The 15,729-nt window shown below is 42.7% G+C and overlaps 1 protein-coding gene across 2 annotated transcripts in view; it reads right to left on the bottom strand.

The window, feature by feature from the left end:
- Positions 1–15,729, bottom strand: part of LOC136426046 (elongator complex protein 1-like) — a 193,058-nt gene that overhangs the window by 135,278 nt on the left and 42,051 nt on the right. For both annotated transcript variants that reach the window (XM_066414980.1, XM_066414981.1), the window contains exons 16-19: positions 14,396–14,502; positions 10,136–10,245; positions 6,573–6,626; positions 5,946–6,048 (exon numbers count right to left, since the gene is read on the bottom strand). In XM_066414980.1, the coding sequence (XP_066271077.1) occupies positions 5,946–6,048; positions 6,573–6,626; positions 10,136–10,245; positions 14,396–14,502 (374 nt within the window). The remainder of the gene's footprint in view (positions 1–5,945; positions 6,049–6,572; positions 6,627–10,135; positions 10,246–14,395; positions 14,503–15,729) is intronic.

Here is a 15,729-nt window from a genome sequence, read left to right as displayed (position 1 = left end):
GGTGTGTCAGCCTCCGCTTTTGTAAGGGAGCACCGACGTTCTGTCTTCACCTGCGGTGTGTCAGCCTCTGTCTTTGTGAGGGAGCGCCGATGTTCTGTCTTCACCTGTGGTGTGTCAGCCTCTGCTGTTGTGGGGGAGCGCTGATGTTCTGTCTTCACCTGCGGTGTGTCAGCCTCTGTCTTTGTGAGGGAGCGCTGATGTTCTTTCTTCACCTGCGGTGTGTCAGCCTCTGTCTTTGTGAGGGAGCGCCGATGTTCTGTCTTCACCTGCGGTGTGTCAGCCTCTGCTGTTGTGGGGGAGCGCTGATGTTCTGTCTTCACCTGCGGTGTGTCAGCCTCTGTCTTTGTGAGGGAGCGCCGATGTTCTGTCTTCACCTGCGGTGTGTCAGCCTCTGCTGTTGTGGGGGAGCGCTGATGTTCTGTCTTCACCTGCGGTGTGTCAGCCTCCGCTTTTGTGAGGGAGCGCTGATGTTCTGTCTTCACCTGCGGTGTGTCAGCCTCTGTCTTTGTGAGGGAGCGCTGAGGTTCTTTCTTCACCTGCGGTGTGTCAGCCTCCGCTTTTGTGAGGGAGCGCTGAGGTTCTTTCTTCACCTGCGGTGTGTCAGCCTCTGTCTTTGTGAGGGAGCGCCGATGTTCTGTCTTCACCTGTGGTGTGTCAGCCTCTGCTGTTGTGGGGGAGCGCTGATGTTCTGTCTTCACCTGCGGTGTGTCAGCCTCCGCTTTTGTGAGGGAGCGCTGAGGTTCTTTCTTCACCTGCGGTGTGTCAGCCTCTGTCTTTGTGAGGGAGCGCCAATATTCTGTCTTCACCTGCGGTGTATCCGTTTCTGCTGATGGTGTTGATGACAGGTACTCTCCCTTCTCGCGTGGGGTGTCAGCTTCTGCTGAAGGTGATACTAACTTGGGTTTTCTCGTCACCCATGGGGTGTCAGCTTCTGCTGGTGGTGACAGGTGTTTTTCTTTCATGTGTGAAGTATCAGCCTCTGCTGGTGAAGTCAGGTGTTCTTCATTCACGTGTGAAGTATCAGCCTCTGCTGGTGAAGTCAGGTGTTCTTCTTTCACGTGTGAAGTATCAGCGTCTGCTGGTGATGTCAGGTGTTCTTCTCTCACCTGTGGTGTCTCAGCTTCTGCTGGTAATGACAGGTTCCCTTCTTTCACTTGTGGTGTGTCAGCTTCTGCTGGTGATGGCAGGTGATCTTGTCTCACCTGTGGTGTCTCAGCTTCTGCTGGTGATGACAGGTGATCTTGTCTCACCTGTGGTGTATCAGCTTCTGCTGGTGATGACAGGTGCTCTTCCTTCACGTGTGGTGTATCAGCTTCTGCTGGTAATGACAGGTGCTCCTCTGTCACGTGTGGTGTATCAGCTTCTGCTGAAGATGGCAGGTGCTCTTGTCTCACCTGTGGTGTCTCAGCTTCTGCTGGTAATGACAGGTGCTCTTCCTTCAGGTGTGGTGTCTCAGCTTTTGCTGATGATGACAGGTACTTTTCCTTCACCGGTAGTGTGTTAGCCTCTGCAGAAGGTGACAGGTGTTCTTCCTGCACCTGGGGTGTGTCAGCCTTTTCTGGTGGCGACAGGTGGTCTTCCTTCATGTGTGAGGTGTCAGCTTCTGCTACTGATGACTGGTATTTTTCCTTCACTGGATGTGTGTGATCAGACACTGATGCCTGCGAATGATTGATTGATTGGATGTGTGTCAGCGTCTGCCGATGGTGACAGGTGTTCTTCCTGTACCTTTGGGGTATCGGCTTCTGCTATTGATGACAGGAGCTTTTCCTTCGCGTGTAGTGTGTCAGCCACTACAGGTGACAGGTGTTCTAGGGTGTGGACCAGTGACCTTGTGTTTGTTTGTTGTTCAGTCACAGCAGGGTTGGTCACAACATGAACTACAGGAGCGGTATGTGGCAGGTGCATGACCTTGGGCACTTGAACTTGTACACTGGAACAGTTAGCTGCCCTTCTAGAGCGTGCTGGGTTGAGTTGCATACGATTTTTGCTGAACGACATGCTATGTATACGTGGCTGGGCTTGTGTGGTAGATGTAGAATAATCAAAGATGGATCCATCAGGAAGATGAATTGTTCTTTTGCTAAAGCTGATGATTGAACTATTGACTTCTAAGAATGTGATTCCTGCAATGATTGGATCGGCTAAGTCTTCTACCACGATTGCGTTGAAATGAAGCGGTTGTTTCCTTCTGTAGAATGTGGTAGTACACTCACCTATGGGAGAGATTCGTCGCCCATCTGCTTGGATTGGAGTAAGATCTGTGTTGTTGGGAGTAATGCACAGCCCCAAGCGCCGCGCTTCATCGGCACGAATTATGCTCGACTCTGCCCCCGAATCCAGGAGTATCTTGACCGCCGCTCCCTTGTGGAAGGCTTCAAGGTTTGGAGAAGCGCTTGCTTTCACTCCGCGTCCGGATTCTTGCTGGGGAGGGGCGCCCACGTGGCGCGCAAAACTCTCTTTGTCCTCATCGGGCAAGTACGGACACGCACTGAGGAAGTGATCGAAAACTTGCCGCCCCGCTTGTTGACAAATCGGGCAGATCTTTTTGTCCCTTTTAGGTTCTTGATTCTTCGGGCGTCGGGGGAGATCTTGGGTTCTCCAGCGTCTGTCAGGATCTTGTTGAGGGCTGGGGTAAAGATGGTTGTTGTCGCTCGGAACGCCAGTTGCAGGTCCCGGATGTTGAGTTTTGCCCGCGCTGCATCGCTGAATGTTGGATTCTAAGGTCGCCTTTCAACGCGGATAATTTTACAAGGTTGCGTGGTATCCAAACTTGTTGGTGCTCTGTGGGCTCTTGGATCCCAGCGACTGCCACCACGTCATCTATATAACACGTTCGCGACGACTCAAAGATACAACGGGAGCGATAATGAGGAGACGGGCTGTAATGGACATCTCAATGGAATTACAACATGGCCGAACAAGGTTTACACGAGGGTGACCTCGTTACATCATAGGTCATCGGACCGTACCAATTATAACACTAACATAGGGTGGCGCTGGTTTGTCTACAGATGTGCTATCACGCATTTATCTAGTATTCATACGTCCCTTACTTGAATATGCCAGCCCGGTTGGGGAGGCCTGCCCAAACACCTATCAAACCTGCTCGAAAGTGTACAAAAGCGATGTTGTAAGATTATAGATATCCCCGTAGAGTCTCTGCCTTCTCTGTCTTCAAGGCGGGACCAGGCCACCTTGCGCAAAACTACAAAATATCTTGGAGGATCCTCACAACTCTCTGCTTGATTTTGTGTCCAGACCGTCGCAGGTCAACTACAATCTGCGTCGGGCTCATGATCATGAACAGGTCCTCCCCTCACTAAGCAAAACTAAGCGACATGAATTATCTTTCATGCCGCATGCTCTGAAGTTGTTGTCCAAGAAGAATCCCTAGAGCTTATATTTCAATTTGTATAGATTTTATATTGATTGCTGTTGTTGCTTTTTAACTCTAATGTTTATTGTATCGTTTTTTTAGCGTTTTTACTGTAATTTCAACATATTTCATGTGACTTGTACTTTTGTTACATGCAAGTTGTTACCAATTAAACTGAAACTGAGTTTATTTCTCATTAAATATCATTGTTATTCTTAATCATTTACAGACATTTAGGACTCAGCACACAACAACAGATACTTCTGGTAATCAGGATAACTCATCATCATCATCATCAGTCAACGGGCTTACGCACCGTCGGGGTTATACCACCCCTTACGGGGGGACATACCCTTTATTTGTTGGCTAATACACGACGGGGATGCGCCAGGTCTCCCATTTATCATTTCACACAAAGAACAATAACGGTGATTTGCACTGCTACAAATAATATCATCAGCATCATGACTATTTATTGCCAGTTTATTTTAATTTTTTTACATAAGGCCATGTTGTTTATAAGGATAACATCCGTAAGCATATCAAGTTTCATCTGTTTCCAAAATAAAGGGTTTTTGACCATACTGTAAATCATACAAAGCAGCTGTTGCAAAATGAAGAAAATCATCATCAAGGCATGCTGTGAATAGAATCAATATACAATGTATATCGTAAAACAGATTCTAATGTTGTAGAGTGGCAAGTCAATTCCAAAATCAAAGAAGAAGATGTAAAAGAACAAAAATAAAGAATCTATTCATAAATTTTGTTTGATATATACCATACTCAGTGTGTTTAATTATTTGCTCAAACTTCCTGACCACTTAGATTTCTTCCAAAAATAATTTCATCAGGTTGGTAGAATATAGGATATGGGAGATTCTTAATACTGTCGCAACCAGGTATTGTTCTCACCTGCTGACGTTTCGGTGTCTGTCAGACACCTTCTTCAGAGCTTCTGACTGGAGTACTGCTTCTCACCGCTATAAGTAGCCGATGTAGGTGGCGCTTTTGCGGTGAGAACAATAGCGGTGAGAAGCAGTACTCCAGTCAGAAGCTCTGAAGAAGGTGTCTGACAGACACCGAAATGTCAGCAGGTGAGAACAATACCTGGTTGTGTATTAAGAATCTCCCATATCCTAACTTAGATTTCTTGTTTTGCAAGCTCGCATCAGTTTTGGGGTTCCCAGAGGATGTGCGAGTAAGAGTGATTAATTGAATGATGTCATCCATACAATCAAATCAAAATGGCCTTATATAAAATAATGAAGACATAATAGCTTTTATACATACTGATTGATAAAAACAGCTGTTCTTGATCATGTGTTGTTTTAAAACTTAGTATGATACTGTGAACATGACTTGTGTGTGTCAATAGTGTGCACTGTTTTAGCCAAGATGTCCAGGAAGAGTAGTAAGTACTGTGCCCAGCTTAAAGGCAAACACAACCCCGGCAGCGGGAGTTATTTGTTAAAGACCACGTCTTTATCGATACAAAATGAACCAAAATTGTAAAAACTATTCACAGATGAACAAATAGATAAACTCTTCATAATCCAGGAATTGAGTAGTGCCCTTCATGCAGACCCTTAAGTGGTGGTTCCTATGGGATAATTGCTGAAGTTCTAGGACAATTTTTGGGTCTATAGAAGAATTAAGTTGCTAAGGGTGAAGAGTGGAGATTTATAAACAACCATTCACACAAACGCTACAAACATAATTTTCAACATCGGATCTAGATTTTCTAAGAGCTCCCCATTTTTTTTCAAGTCTTAAGTATGGGCTTCAATGGGATGATTGACAAAGTTCAAAGTCCATTTTTGACCCAAAGCAAGTGGAAAATACAGTTACTAAGGCTATAAGTTGACAAACAAGTATACCTCTCTGAAAACTAAACTACGTTTCTACAACAGTTATGTCTTGTCCACCCTTCTATATGGATCTGAAACCTGGAACATGAAAACCAGCCATGAAAAGAAACTTGATGCTTTTGACAGCAAATGTGTAAGAAAAATCTTGGGTATCAAGTGGAGCGACTTCATCTCAAATAAGGACGTCAGAACTCAAACAAAACAGCAACCAGTGCCCTCAATCATATGCAAACAACGGTTGAGCTGGTTAGGTCATGCTGTTCGACTCCCACCTGAGGGACTGGCTAATCAAGTTCTTCAATGGAAACCACAAGGCCGGAGAAGAAGGGGTCGTCCACAGATGAGCTGGCAGCAGACAATTGACAGAGATCTCCAGACAGTAAATAGGAGATGGAAGGATGTGATGAGACTGGCTGCAGACAGAGCGATCTGGAATCTTCTAACTGCCTCATGCATCACACGACGTGGGAGCTTCTAAGTCTAAGTCTAAGTATCCCTCCAGCCTACAATGTAATTAACTGGTGCCCCGACTTTCATGTGTAGTACACATACACCAGCTGATGTTTTTTCTCCGGATTTGAGGGTCAAAGGATTTGGGTGCTGCAAATGTAAATGAATTTTACAGCATAGAACTAAGCACTAAAATGACATCTACAGTTACTGTACTGTTATGAGACACAAGATCTTGTACCCACCTTTGCTAGCCATGTTGAGTGGGAGACACATACAAGTGTGGGCATGGGTGGTCAGCAGCAGGTGGTCATTGTGGACAGCAAACGATGTGCAATTGCTGGAAATCTAGAACCAGATGTAAAACATTTGGCAACCTGTCCAACACTGTCAAAAGGAGAAAGTACCAAGTTGAACGTAGCACCCTTAGTTCTGCTACAATATTTGGTGAGTTATGATGCTAGAAAATACTTGAAGCTCCTCGAGGTATTTTGCCTCTACATCTGTTCAGAGCTCAGAGTCTTTGTTGTCCACGGAGGGTTTTTTGTCTTGACTTGTGTCACTTGACTCAAATTTGTTTCCCTATTGGACTATTCAAAATTGTCTTCCCTTTATTTTCATATCAATTCATAGTTTGTGACTAAAAACCTGCTGTTCGACAAATCTTGCTCAGAGTCACTGACGAAAAGTAGTGGATCCTACTTTAAACGTCTGACCGTTTCCAAAATCATATCCAGTTCCTTGAGTAACTGTTATTTGGCATATCTTATTACCTAGATGTCTAACCTTGCTCGAAGTACTAGTGCAGTTTTTACATATAACAATGAATAAAGATAATATAAAGGAACAGGTCAAAGTGTCATCTGACTCACCTCATCACCATTTACAAACAATCTGAACCTGTCACTAAGACCAAGAACAGTCTCCTGCAGAAAGACACAAGTCAAGTCATATTCCAATTTATCTAAAATAGATATAACGTTATACCTCATGTATGACATTGTGCAAGCATATTAACAAGGAAAAATCTTCCTAAACATCATTTACTTGTAGATTTGGGGGACTATGTAATGTACAACAAAGGTAAAAAGAAGTCCATTAGACGTCATACATGTGTAACTTTCCTTTGATTTCCAGTTACAACTAGAGTTTGGCGATCCCATACCTTCGCTGGCTGGTGTTATCTTGTATGAACAATGTGTTTGAAAGGTGTGTTTTGGATTAGGGAACAGGTATTTATGTGGTGTATGTGCTGGTAACTTTTGTAAAGGATTGGAAGTTCATGAGGTTATGTTGAGTTGTGCATGTTACTGTTTGTGGTTGTTGTTGATGTGGTGGTGGAATTTGGGAACTTAGCATTGACGGAGGAACCTGATATCAATTCTTTATCGACAACGCTACAAACTATTAAGGCACATTGTGACACATGGAAGGAGTTGGTCCAGGAGGTAATGTATAAACATGGCGACTGATTGTAAAATGTTTGCAAAGCCAAATTTTAGGGAAGTTTTGAATATATGTCGTACAAAAGAAAATCACGGACACATGCCACATGTCAATTGTTAAATCTCTATGCTAAGAATCTTTCGACATCCAAGATGGACATCCAAGATGCTAAGAAAGGCGCGCCTAAGAATACTTAAGGCAACATTTTTGAGAAAATGCGGGATATTTCCCTCCCACCTGCACCTTAAATATGATGTCCTTAGCATTTACCGAAGGGAACTATGAAGTCGTGGCATGAATTATGGAAAGGAGGTCATCATTAACATAATTTGCGTCCAGTTGTAGTCACCTTTCCTAAAGGTACCTACATGTCAAATATGACATTCATAGCATTTGCTGTAAGGGAAAAAATGTTTTGCATAAATTATGCTAATGAGGTCAGGTTTAGTCACCTTTCCTACAAATATGACATCCGTAGCATTAACTATAAGGGAAATACAAGTTTCTGCATAAATTATGCAAATGTGGTCCTCATTAGCATAATATATGGTCAGGTGTTTTCAACTTTCCTATAGGTACCCAGCTCTCAAATATGACATCGGATTCCGTAGCTTTTACGGTAAGGGAAATACAAGTTTCTGCATAAATTATGCAACGGAAGTCCTCATTAGCATGATTAATGGCCAGGTGTATTCACCTGTTCTAAAGGTACGTATATTTGAAGGATGACATCCGTAGCTTGTACGGTAAGGAAAATACAAGTTTCTGCATACATCATGCAAATGAGGCCCTCATTAGCATTATTTATGGTCAGGTGTATTCACCTTACCTAAAGGCACCTACCTCTCAAATATAACATCCGTAGCTTTTACGATAAGTGAAATACAAGTTTCTGCATGAATTATGCAAATGAGGTCCTCCTTACCATAATCTATTGCCAGGTGTATTCACTGTTGTATAATCAGTAACATAGCCAGAGCAGCACCTCTCCACATTATGTATTAGTTTAGGCCATTTGCATACTAAGAAGTTCAGGCCTACGTAAGGAGACCCAAGAACACAGTCTTCCTCTTTCGACTCGACCTGAGTGGCTGGGCACACCATCTGTACTACCCTCAAATAACCGTTCCTGATTAAAGCACTAGAGACCACATCTCAAGTCTACGACTCAGTCTATCATCAACCCTCAAGTCCAAGGATCACAACATTCACCTTTTCTAAAGGTACCTACATGTACATCTCAAATATGACATCTGTAGCTTTAACGGTAAGGAAAATACAGTTTTCTGCATAAATTATGCAAATAAGGTCCTCATTAGCATTAATTATGGCCCAGTGTATTCACCTTTCCTATAGGTACCTACATCTCAAATACTAGACAAGTATCATAAAAGACGTTAAACCGGATAGTGAGTGAGTGAGTGATAATAATAATTGACATCTGTAGCTTTTACGGTAAGGGAAATACATGTGTCTGCATAAATTATGCAAATGAGGTCCTCATTAGCATCATTTATAGCCAGGTGTAGTCACCTTCCCTAAAGGTACCTACATCTCAAATATAACATCCGTACATCGGTACCATAAGGTACATATAACTTTCTGCAATACCATTAGTAGAGCTACCACTCCACATCTACTTGGTTTTTAACAGTTCATATGTCTTCAAGCAAAAGACCTTGTTGAAGTCTTGACCTAAAAATGTCACTGTCCTCATATATAGGTCGTCATCCAAAAAATAGCACATTGAAAGGGAACTTCAACTTTTCCTCATTAACCAAGTGAAGAAGTACCTGATTTGTATTTCATTATGTTAATCATCATTAATTGTTTCTACCTGCCCAAAACAAACCCTGTTTGAGTTATCCTCCTCCAAAATTTAGATAAAAAATGTCCATTGAAGACCCATCATCGAACTTGACCTTCATCAACCTACTAAATTTCATCACGATCCATTTAATTACTCTCGAGTTATACCACCTACAAACAAATTGACAAACACAAAAGGTCCACTACACCGCCAAAGGAATCCCCCAGAAGACCCATCTTAAAACTTGACCTTCGTCTCCCCAACAGAACCTTACCTACTAAAAATCACCAACATCCGACCTTGTCTTCGAGAAATATACCGCCAACACCATCACTCCACAAATCCCGACCAAAAATATACCCTTCTCCCTCACGGTGAAGGCAACAAAGACATTTATACTACTGTAACACATGCTGTAAGTGTTGCTCCAGAATCCTATCCTTGCCAGGAAGACAAGATGACCTACAATTATCTAATGTTAAACATAATTATTACTTAACAGGTACTAGATGTAGGATTTAGGTAGTACACAGTAAATGCATTTAAGTTTGCGTGGTTTTAATCTCACAGTAGGGAGAAAATTGAGTGTTTTCAGTGGCTTTAGGCCACACCAATTTAATTTCTTGGTTAACAGATTTTGTTTTAAATTTTAGCAAAAAAAATCATAAAAAAAGAAGGCTGGGGTAAAACATTTGTACCTGACCATGTTCACACCCTGAAACTGTGTGCACCAAAGTACAGACTTTCCTCTGAGATTCTGTTTTCATGATGATTTTGGAATTTGACAGTTTTTCAAAAAATCTGTTAACCAAGAAATCAAATAGGTTCACTTTCAAATTGGGACAATAGCAGACAAGGGGGTAGGAGAGTCAAAAATTTCACAGTGGTTTAAGTTTGCAGCAAAGAACATAAAACCACCACGGTTATTTCTGCATTTTCAGTATGCGCGTGCCAGTCAGGTGTAAACAGTGGATGATAGTTGTACCCAAAGTTTTAGTGTGACGCAATGACAGCAATGTTCACCTGACCTGAATATGGTAACTGTCATGCAATAGATTAGATACAACTTACCATGGAAAGAAATGAAAAAAAAGTTTACTTTGCACATTGTCCTGAATTGAGTACCTCTAAATCTAAAAGAGGAAGACTTTCCAAGCAGATCTTGATCTTCCCACTTACCTGTCCCCCCATGCTGCACAGTCCCAGCTGAGAACACAGGACTGGAAACTTGACTGGCTCGCCATCCTGAGTTCTCCAGGGCTCCAAGACTGGACAAGCAGCAACTTTGTCTGTATACACACACACACACAAGAGACAACACTTTCAATTACTAACCATTCCAGGGTACAATGACATAGAAGTATAGTTTTACAAAGACTCCTGAAGTAGGTTGATGTAGAATGACTGAAAACTTAAGGTGAGCAACATTTGCTTGTGTTGAAGTTTTATCATGTGCCTCTCAGGTGTAGAAAATATTGTTGTGGATTTGGACTTGATTTTGGTAACATTTTTATTCATTTTTCATTTTTTTACGCATAACTTGTAGAGAGGGTACCAATATGGAACCCTATTTCAGACAGATATGGAACCCTATTTCAGACAGATATGGAACCCTATTTCAGACAGATATGGAGCCCTATTTCAGACAGATATGGAACCCTATTTCAGACAGATATGGAACCCTATTTCAGACAGATATGGAACCCTATTTCAGACAGATATGGAACCCTATTTCAGACAGATATGGAACCCTATTTCAGACAGATATGGAACCCTATTTCAGACAGATATGGAGCCCTATTTCAGACAGATATGGAACCCTATTTCAGACAGATATGGAGCCCTATTTCAGACAGATATGGAACCCTATTTCAGACAGATATGGAACCCTATTTCAGACAGATATGGAGCCCTATTTTAAATAGGTATGGAACCCTATTTCAGACAGATATGGAACCCTATTTCAGACAGATATGGAACCCTATTTCAGACAGATATGTATTACCCTATTTCAGACAGATATGGAGCCCTATTTCAGACAGATATGGAACCCTAAGGGTCCCTATTTCAGACAGATATGTATTACCCTATTTCAGACAGATATGTATTACCCTATTTCAGACAGATATGGAGCCCTATTTCAGACAGATATGGAGCCCTATTTCAGACAGATATGGAACCCTATTTCAGACAGATATGGAACCCTATTTCAGACAGATATGTATTACCCTATTTCAGACAGATATGGAGCCCTATTTCAGACAGATATGGAGCCCTATTTCAGACAGATATGGAACCCTATTTCAGACAGATATGGAACCCTATTTCAGACAGATATGGAACCCTATTTCAGACAGATATGTATTACCCTATTTCAGACAGATATGGAGCCCTATTTCAGACAGATATGGAACCCTAAGGGTCCCTATTTCAGACAGATATGTATTACCCTATTTCAGACAGATATGGAGCCCTATTTCAGACAGATATGGAGCCCTATTTCAGACAGATATGGAACCCTATTTCAGACAGATATGTATTACCCTATTTCAGACAGATATGGAACCCTATTTCAGACAGATATGGAACCCTATTTCAGACAGATATGTATTACCCTATTTCAGACAGATATGGAGCCCTATTTCAGACAGATATGGAACCCTAAGGGTCCCTATTTCAGACAGATATGTATTACCCTATTTCAGACAGATATGGAGCCCTATTTCAGACAGATATGGAGCCCTATTTCAGACAGATATGGAGCCCTATTTCAGACAGATATGTATTACCCTATTTCAGACAGAGAATAACTCAAGATGGGGTTGGCAGATTGTCATGATCATTTTTCGTTTGTAGATTAAGTAATGATTTACATATTATTAGATACAAATTGTGCGAATCAGGGGATAATTTGCAAAATTGATTAGAAGAGTTTATAAATCCACAGCATTTCATGACAGGACTCTCAAACATGTGACATAAGTGAAGAGAGGCATAGATATCAAGTATGAAAATACTTTGCATAATTAATGACAAATTATAATTATTCCAAAGTGGTAAATGATGGGAATTTCATTCTTTGGGTAATTACCCTGGGCAAGTCGTAAAGGAAGACTTACGGGCTCTTTACACCTACGACATTTTACTGTCGTGCGATCATCGTCGTGGACGACGTCGTCGGCGACGGTATTTTTGGCCGTCTAAAGACGATCAAAACAATCGTGCGACGGCAATAAACGGGAAATCCTCGAATTGTCGTACGACCACCTCGGACCCAGTCGCACGACGTTCAGCGGGGGGCCTGTGGCTGTGTTTTTCTGGTCTAAAGAATTATCGTCGCCGGCGACGGAAGTGGGTGATATGCTAATAAGCCTACAGCGTGCTGTTTCCTGTCCGGGAAGGAAAGTTTCTATCGTTTTCTTTGTAAATATGCATGCAGTCAGCAATGGAAACATATTTTTCTCATCCGAAACCGGTTATTCCGGCGCGACGCCCTGTATACCAGTGGCTGCTTCTCTAGTATGCCCCTATTCCTCGATCCCCGGGACATCCCCGGCGGCGGCCACGAACTCGGGTTAAATCCCGTCCGTCTCTGTACCAGCCTCAATCTCTTTCTTTGTTGAGCACCGTTCTCAACGTCTCATCTGCAGGGCAACAGTTGTTGCAAAGTCAGTAAAAGCTTCATCTTTTGACGAAAACAAGCGGTTCCCCCGCCATTTTGAATTTGAGCGCAAGAGGTCACTTTGGGTCACACGGGCACATCGATGGAATTCTGTGCCGCGGGGGGCCCGTGATATTCTTGACCGTGTGTCTAAAGAAAACTGTCGCCTACGACGATGATCGCACGACTGTATAACATTGTAGGTCTAAAGCGCGCCTTAGTGTTCCAACTGTGACCTGTCCAGCAGCTTGAATGGTGGATTGACCCCCATAACCACATAAATTCATAAAAGAATTAGTGCGTCTGACAGTAATACCACAGTGTACAGGTAGGGACCAATTTTTATTGAGTACAGCATGATGTCTGCGTCTCTTCATGTTGACGATACGCCCCGTGACCTGCCCGGGACCTCCAATACGATCGCTATCAACGTGATTGTCAATGGAGACCACCTTCTTTTGTTAGTCAAAACAATTTTAGACATATTGGCAGTATTGTGCCTCTACACAGGCAGTTATTGGCTCATTTGTACCGCGTTGGCCAATTTTTAGCACACCTCTTTAGTTGACTTGTCGACGATGTGTTGGTGTGTTACGCCGAAGGGCGGTTATACCGGCTATACAGATGTGGCATCTGTGTGGCGTAGTGGTACATCACTCTCCTGTCAAACAATGGGACCCTGGTTCGATTCCCGGTGTGCCCAGACACATGTCCGGACTTGCGTCCCGACGTTGTGCCCTTGGGAAAGGCACTTTACACGTATTTCCCCCCTCAATTAGAGGGATAAGTCTCAGTTGTCGTCAACTGGCGGACGAGAGTCATCCGGCAGCTCGCTGCAAGCATCCCAACCAGAACCAGCATGTCTCCCTTGAATTGGTGCCGCTGGAGAAGACGGATGCCCAGAGTGTGTGGGTTTCAGATTCGCAACCTGTCATTCACCCTAAACAAATCCACGCGAATGCAACCGTGTCAAACCTCCTCATTCAGGTGTAGGAACTGACACGGTCATCATACTCAAATACCTGTATTTGTATCTGTACTGTATATGTATCTGTATCTGTATCTGAATACGAATAAAGATCACGAGTGATTGTCACACAGATACAGAATATACAGATGTTTGAACAAATTTGGTGCAGTAACACTGTTATCCAGCATTGGTGACAGATATGCGGAGTCACTAACAATGGAGTGAATGGGAACCAGTTTGGGATTTTGTGATTCGGTGCAATTAAATGGAGTGTTCGTTAAACCGTTGCGCAATTAAGTGTATTGTACTGTATAAGACTTTCATGTTTTGAACAAGTTTTGTCTGTGTCTGTGTCTTAGCGCCTAACATTATGATCCTTTTGTTGGATTAGTTTGAATTTTGGCATGTCGGTTCTAGTTGACTGCCGACGATTCATGGCAAATTGAACGGACAGTGGCACAGTCCAATTACCACGTGCACAGTCCAATTAACATCAGTTTCTGTGGGTCGCCTGCCTGTAGTGAATTAGCCACTCTCCAAGCAGATCTTAGGCCATTGCCTGGGTTACTGTACTGCCTGATGTTATAATAAACAGCTACCTGGACATAAATGGAAACAGGTTTTAAAGAAATTGTTATTCCTGGTAAAGAAGGTACCAAACACCTTAGCCCACACAAGAAACACCATACTTCACGAAGGCTCGTTGGTTTTTCATTCCTTACTATCAGTTATAGAAGGGTCTTTCCCTGTTGTAATTTGCAATGTTGTCTCTAAGTCAAGATACGTGACATAGATGTAGGTGACTTACCCATGTGGTACCTGAGCACTGTTCCATCTGTCAGTTCTACGGCTACACTGCGCCCATCAGAGCTGCCACACAGTTGGTGCACTCTGCCTCCTACAACCGCATTATGTCTGCAAAAATAAAGTTAGGCAACTGATCATTTTAGTTTACGTCACCAAGGCAAGGCAATTTCATGGCCGGATGTAAAGTGATCTTTGTGTTCTCTGTGCTTTGATAAAAACAATTGACAACATCGTACCAAATTGTCTTGTGCGCACTATACACTCAGAAGAAGGAGGTTTTAATCAAACCTTCTTGCTCAGAACCATGCCATGATTTGGGGTGAAAGAAGTTAGGCCACACCAATTTGATTTTATGGATGACATCTGTGTGCAAATTGATTTTCACCTGTTCTCCAAACAAAATAAAACAAAACAAAAAAAATCACCTCCTCCTATGGTCCATGGATGTCCAGTACTTGCAGACACATATTGACGCAAAAGGGAATGATGGCATTGTGCCTACTTGTCGTAAAACTCGTTATACTACCACAAAATACATCAGCATCAAAGTTCTCAAGAAAACTGGGGGCGTAATTGTGGATTGGTATGCCATCAGCATTGGCAAGGGGATGTTACATCTGTGCAGTTGTTCCAGCGGCCAACGAGTAGCGCCCAGACAATTTCAAAGACATCATATCCAGAGTGGCTCTCACATGTTTCTTTTGCAACGATGGGAGAAACGTGAGAGGAGGCATTGGTATAGACGTCTCACAGCGAGATTTGTGAGTGTGAACTATGGAATGCTTAACATTGAGTTCAATGCTAAGTACTACATGTTGAATCTGCCCTCATGAGTATTCTCATCACAGTCATATATCATCCACAGTCCTTGGAGCCAATTACCTTCTAATACATGTAGTGTACTTCTCTGATCATTCTTGGCAATATATCAAACATCGATTAGTTCAGCTGAATCTGCTAAGATGAACAAGACAACTTACATGCACCTCCTACAAATAAAGTGGTTTTGTACCTTTTTTTTTTGCTGGATTTTTTTTCCGCCTGCACGCATTAGTTTTGGGATTTCCAGAGGATATCATCCATAAAAAAAACTTTGTGTGGCCTTACAGTATGTGACAGAAATCAAAATGTGGAGGAAGCTCACCCGGAATGAAGCAGGACAACTCACATGTAACTGTAGACTCACCCTGTTCTAGCGGGGCTGAATCCCACTCCGCAAATGCTCGGCAAACCCTACTGGGACCAGCCCTGCTCTTTTGAACCAAGGTTTTGGAGATTGGTGGCATCATTGACAGTTACTTAAAAATAATAAATGAGCTAGCCTTATTTGGTACA

The sequence above is a fragment of the Branchiostoma lanceolatum genome, chromosome 19, assembly GCF_035083965.1.
Source record: "Branchiostoma lanceolatum isolate klBraLanc5 chromosome 19, klBraLanc5.hap2, whole genome shotgun sequence".
Classification (NCBI taxonomy): domain Eukaryota; kingdom Metazoa; phylum Chordata; class Leptocardii; order Amphioxiformes; family Branchiostomatidae; genus Branchiostoma; species Branchiostoma lanceolatum.
Note: the sequence above shows the minus strand (reverse complement) of the source record. Positions and strands in the feature narration are given on the sequence as shown.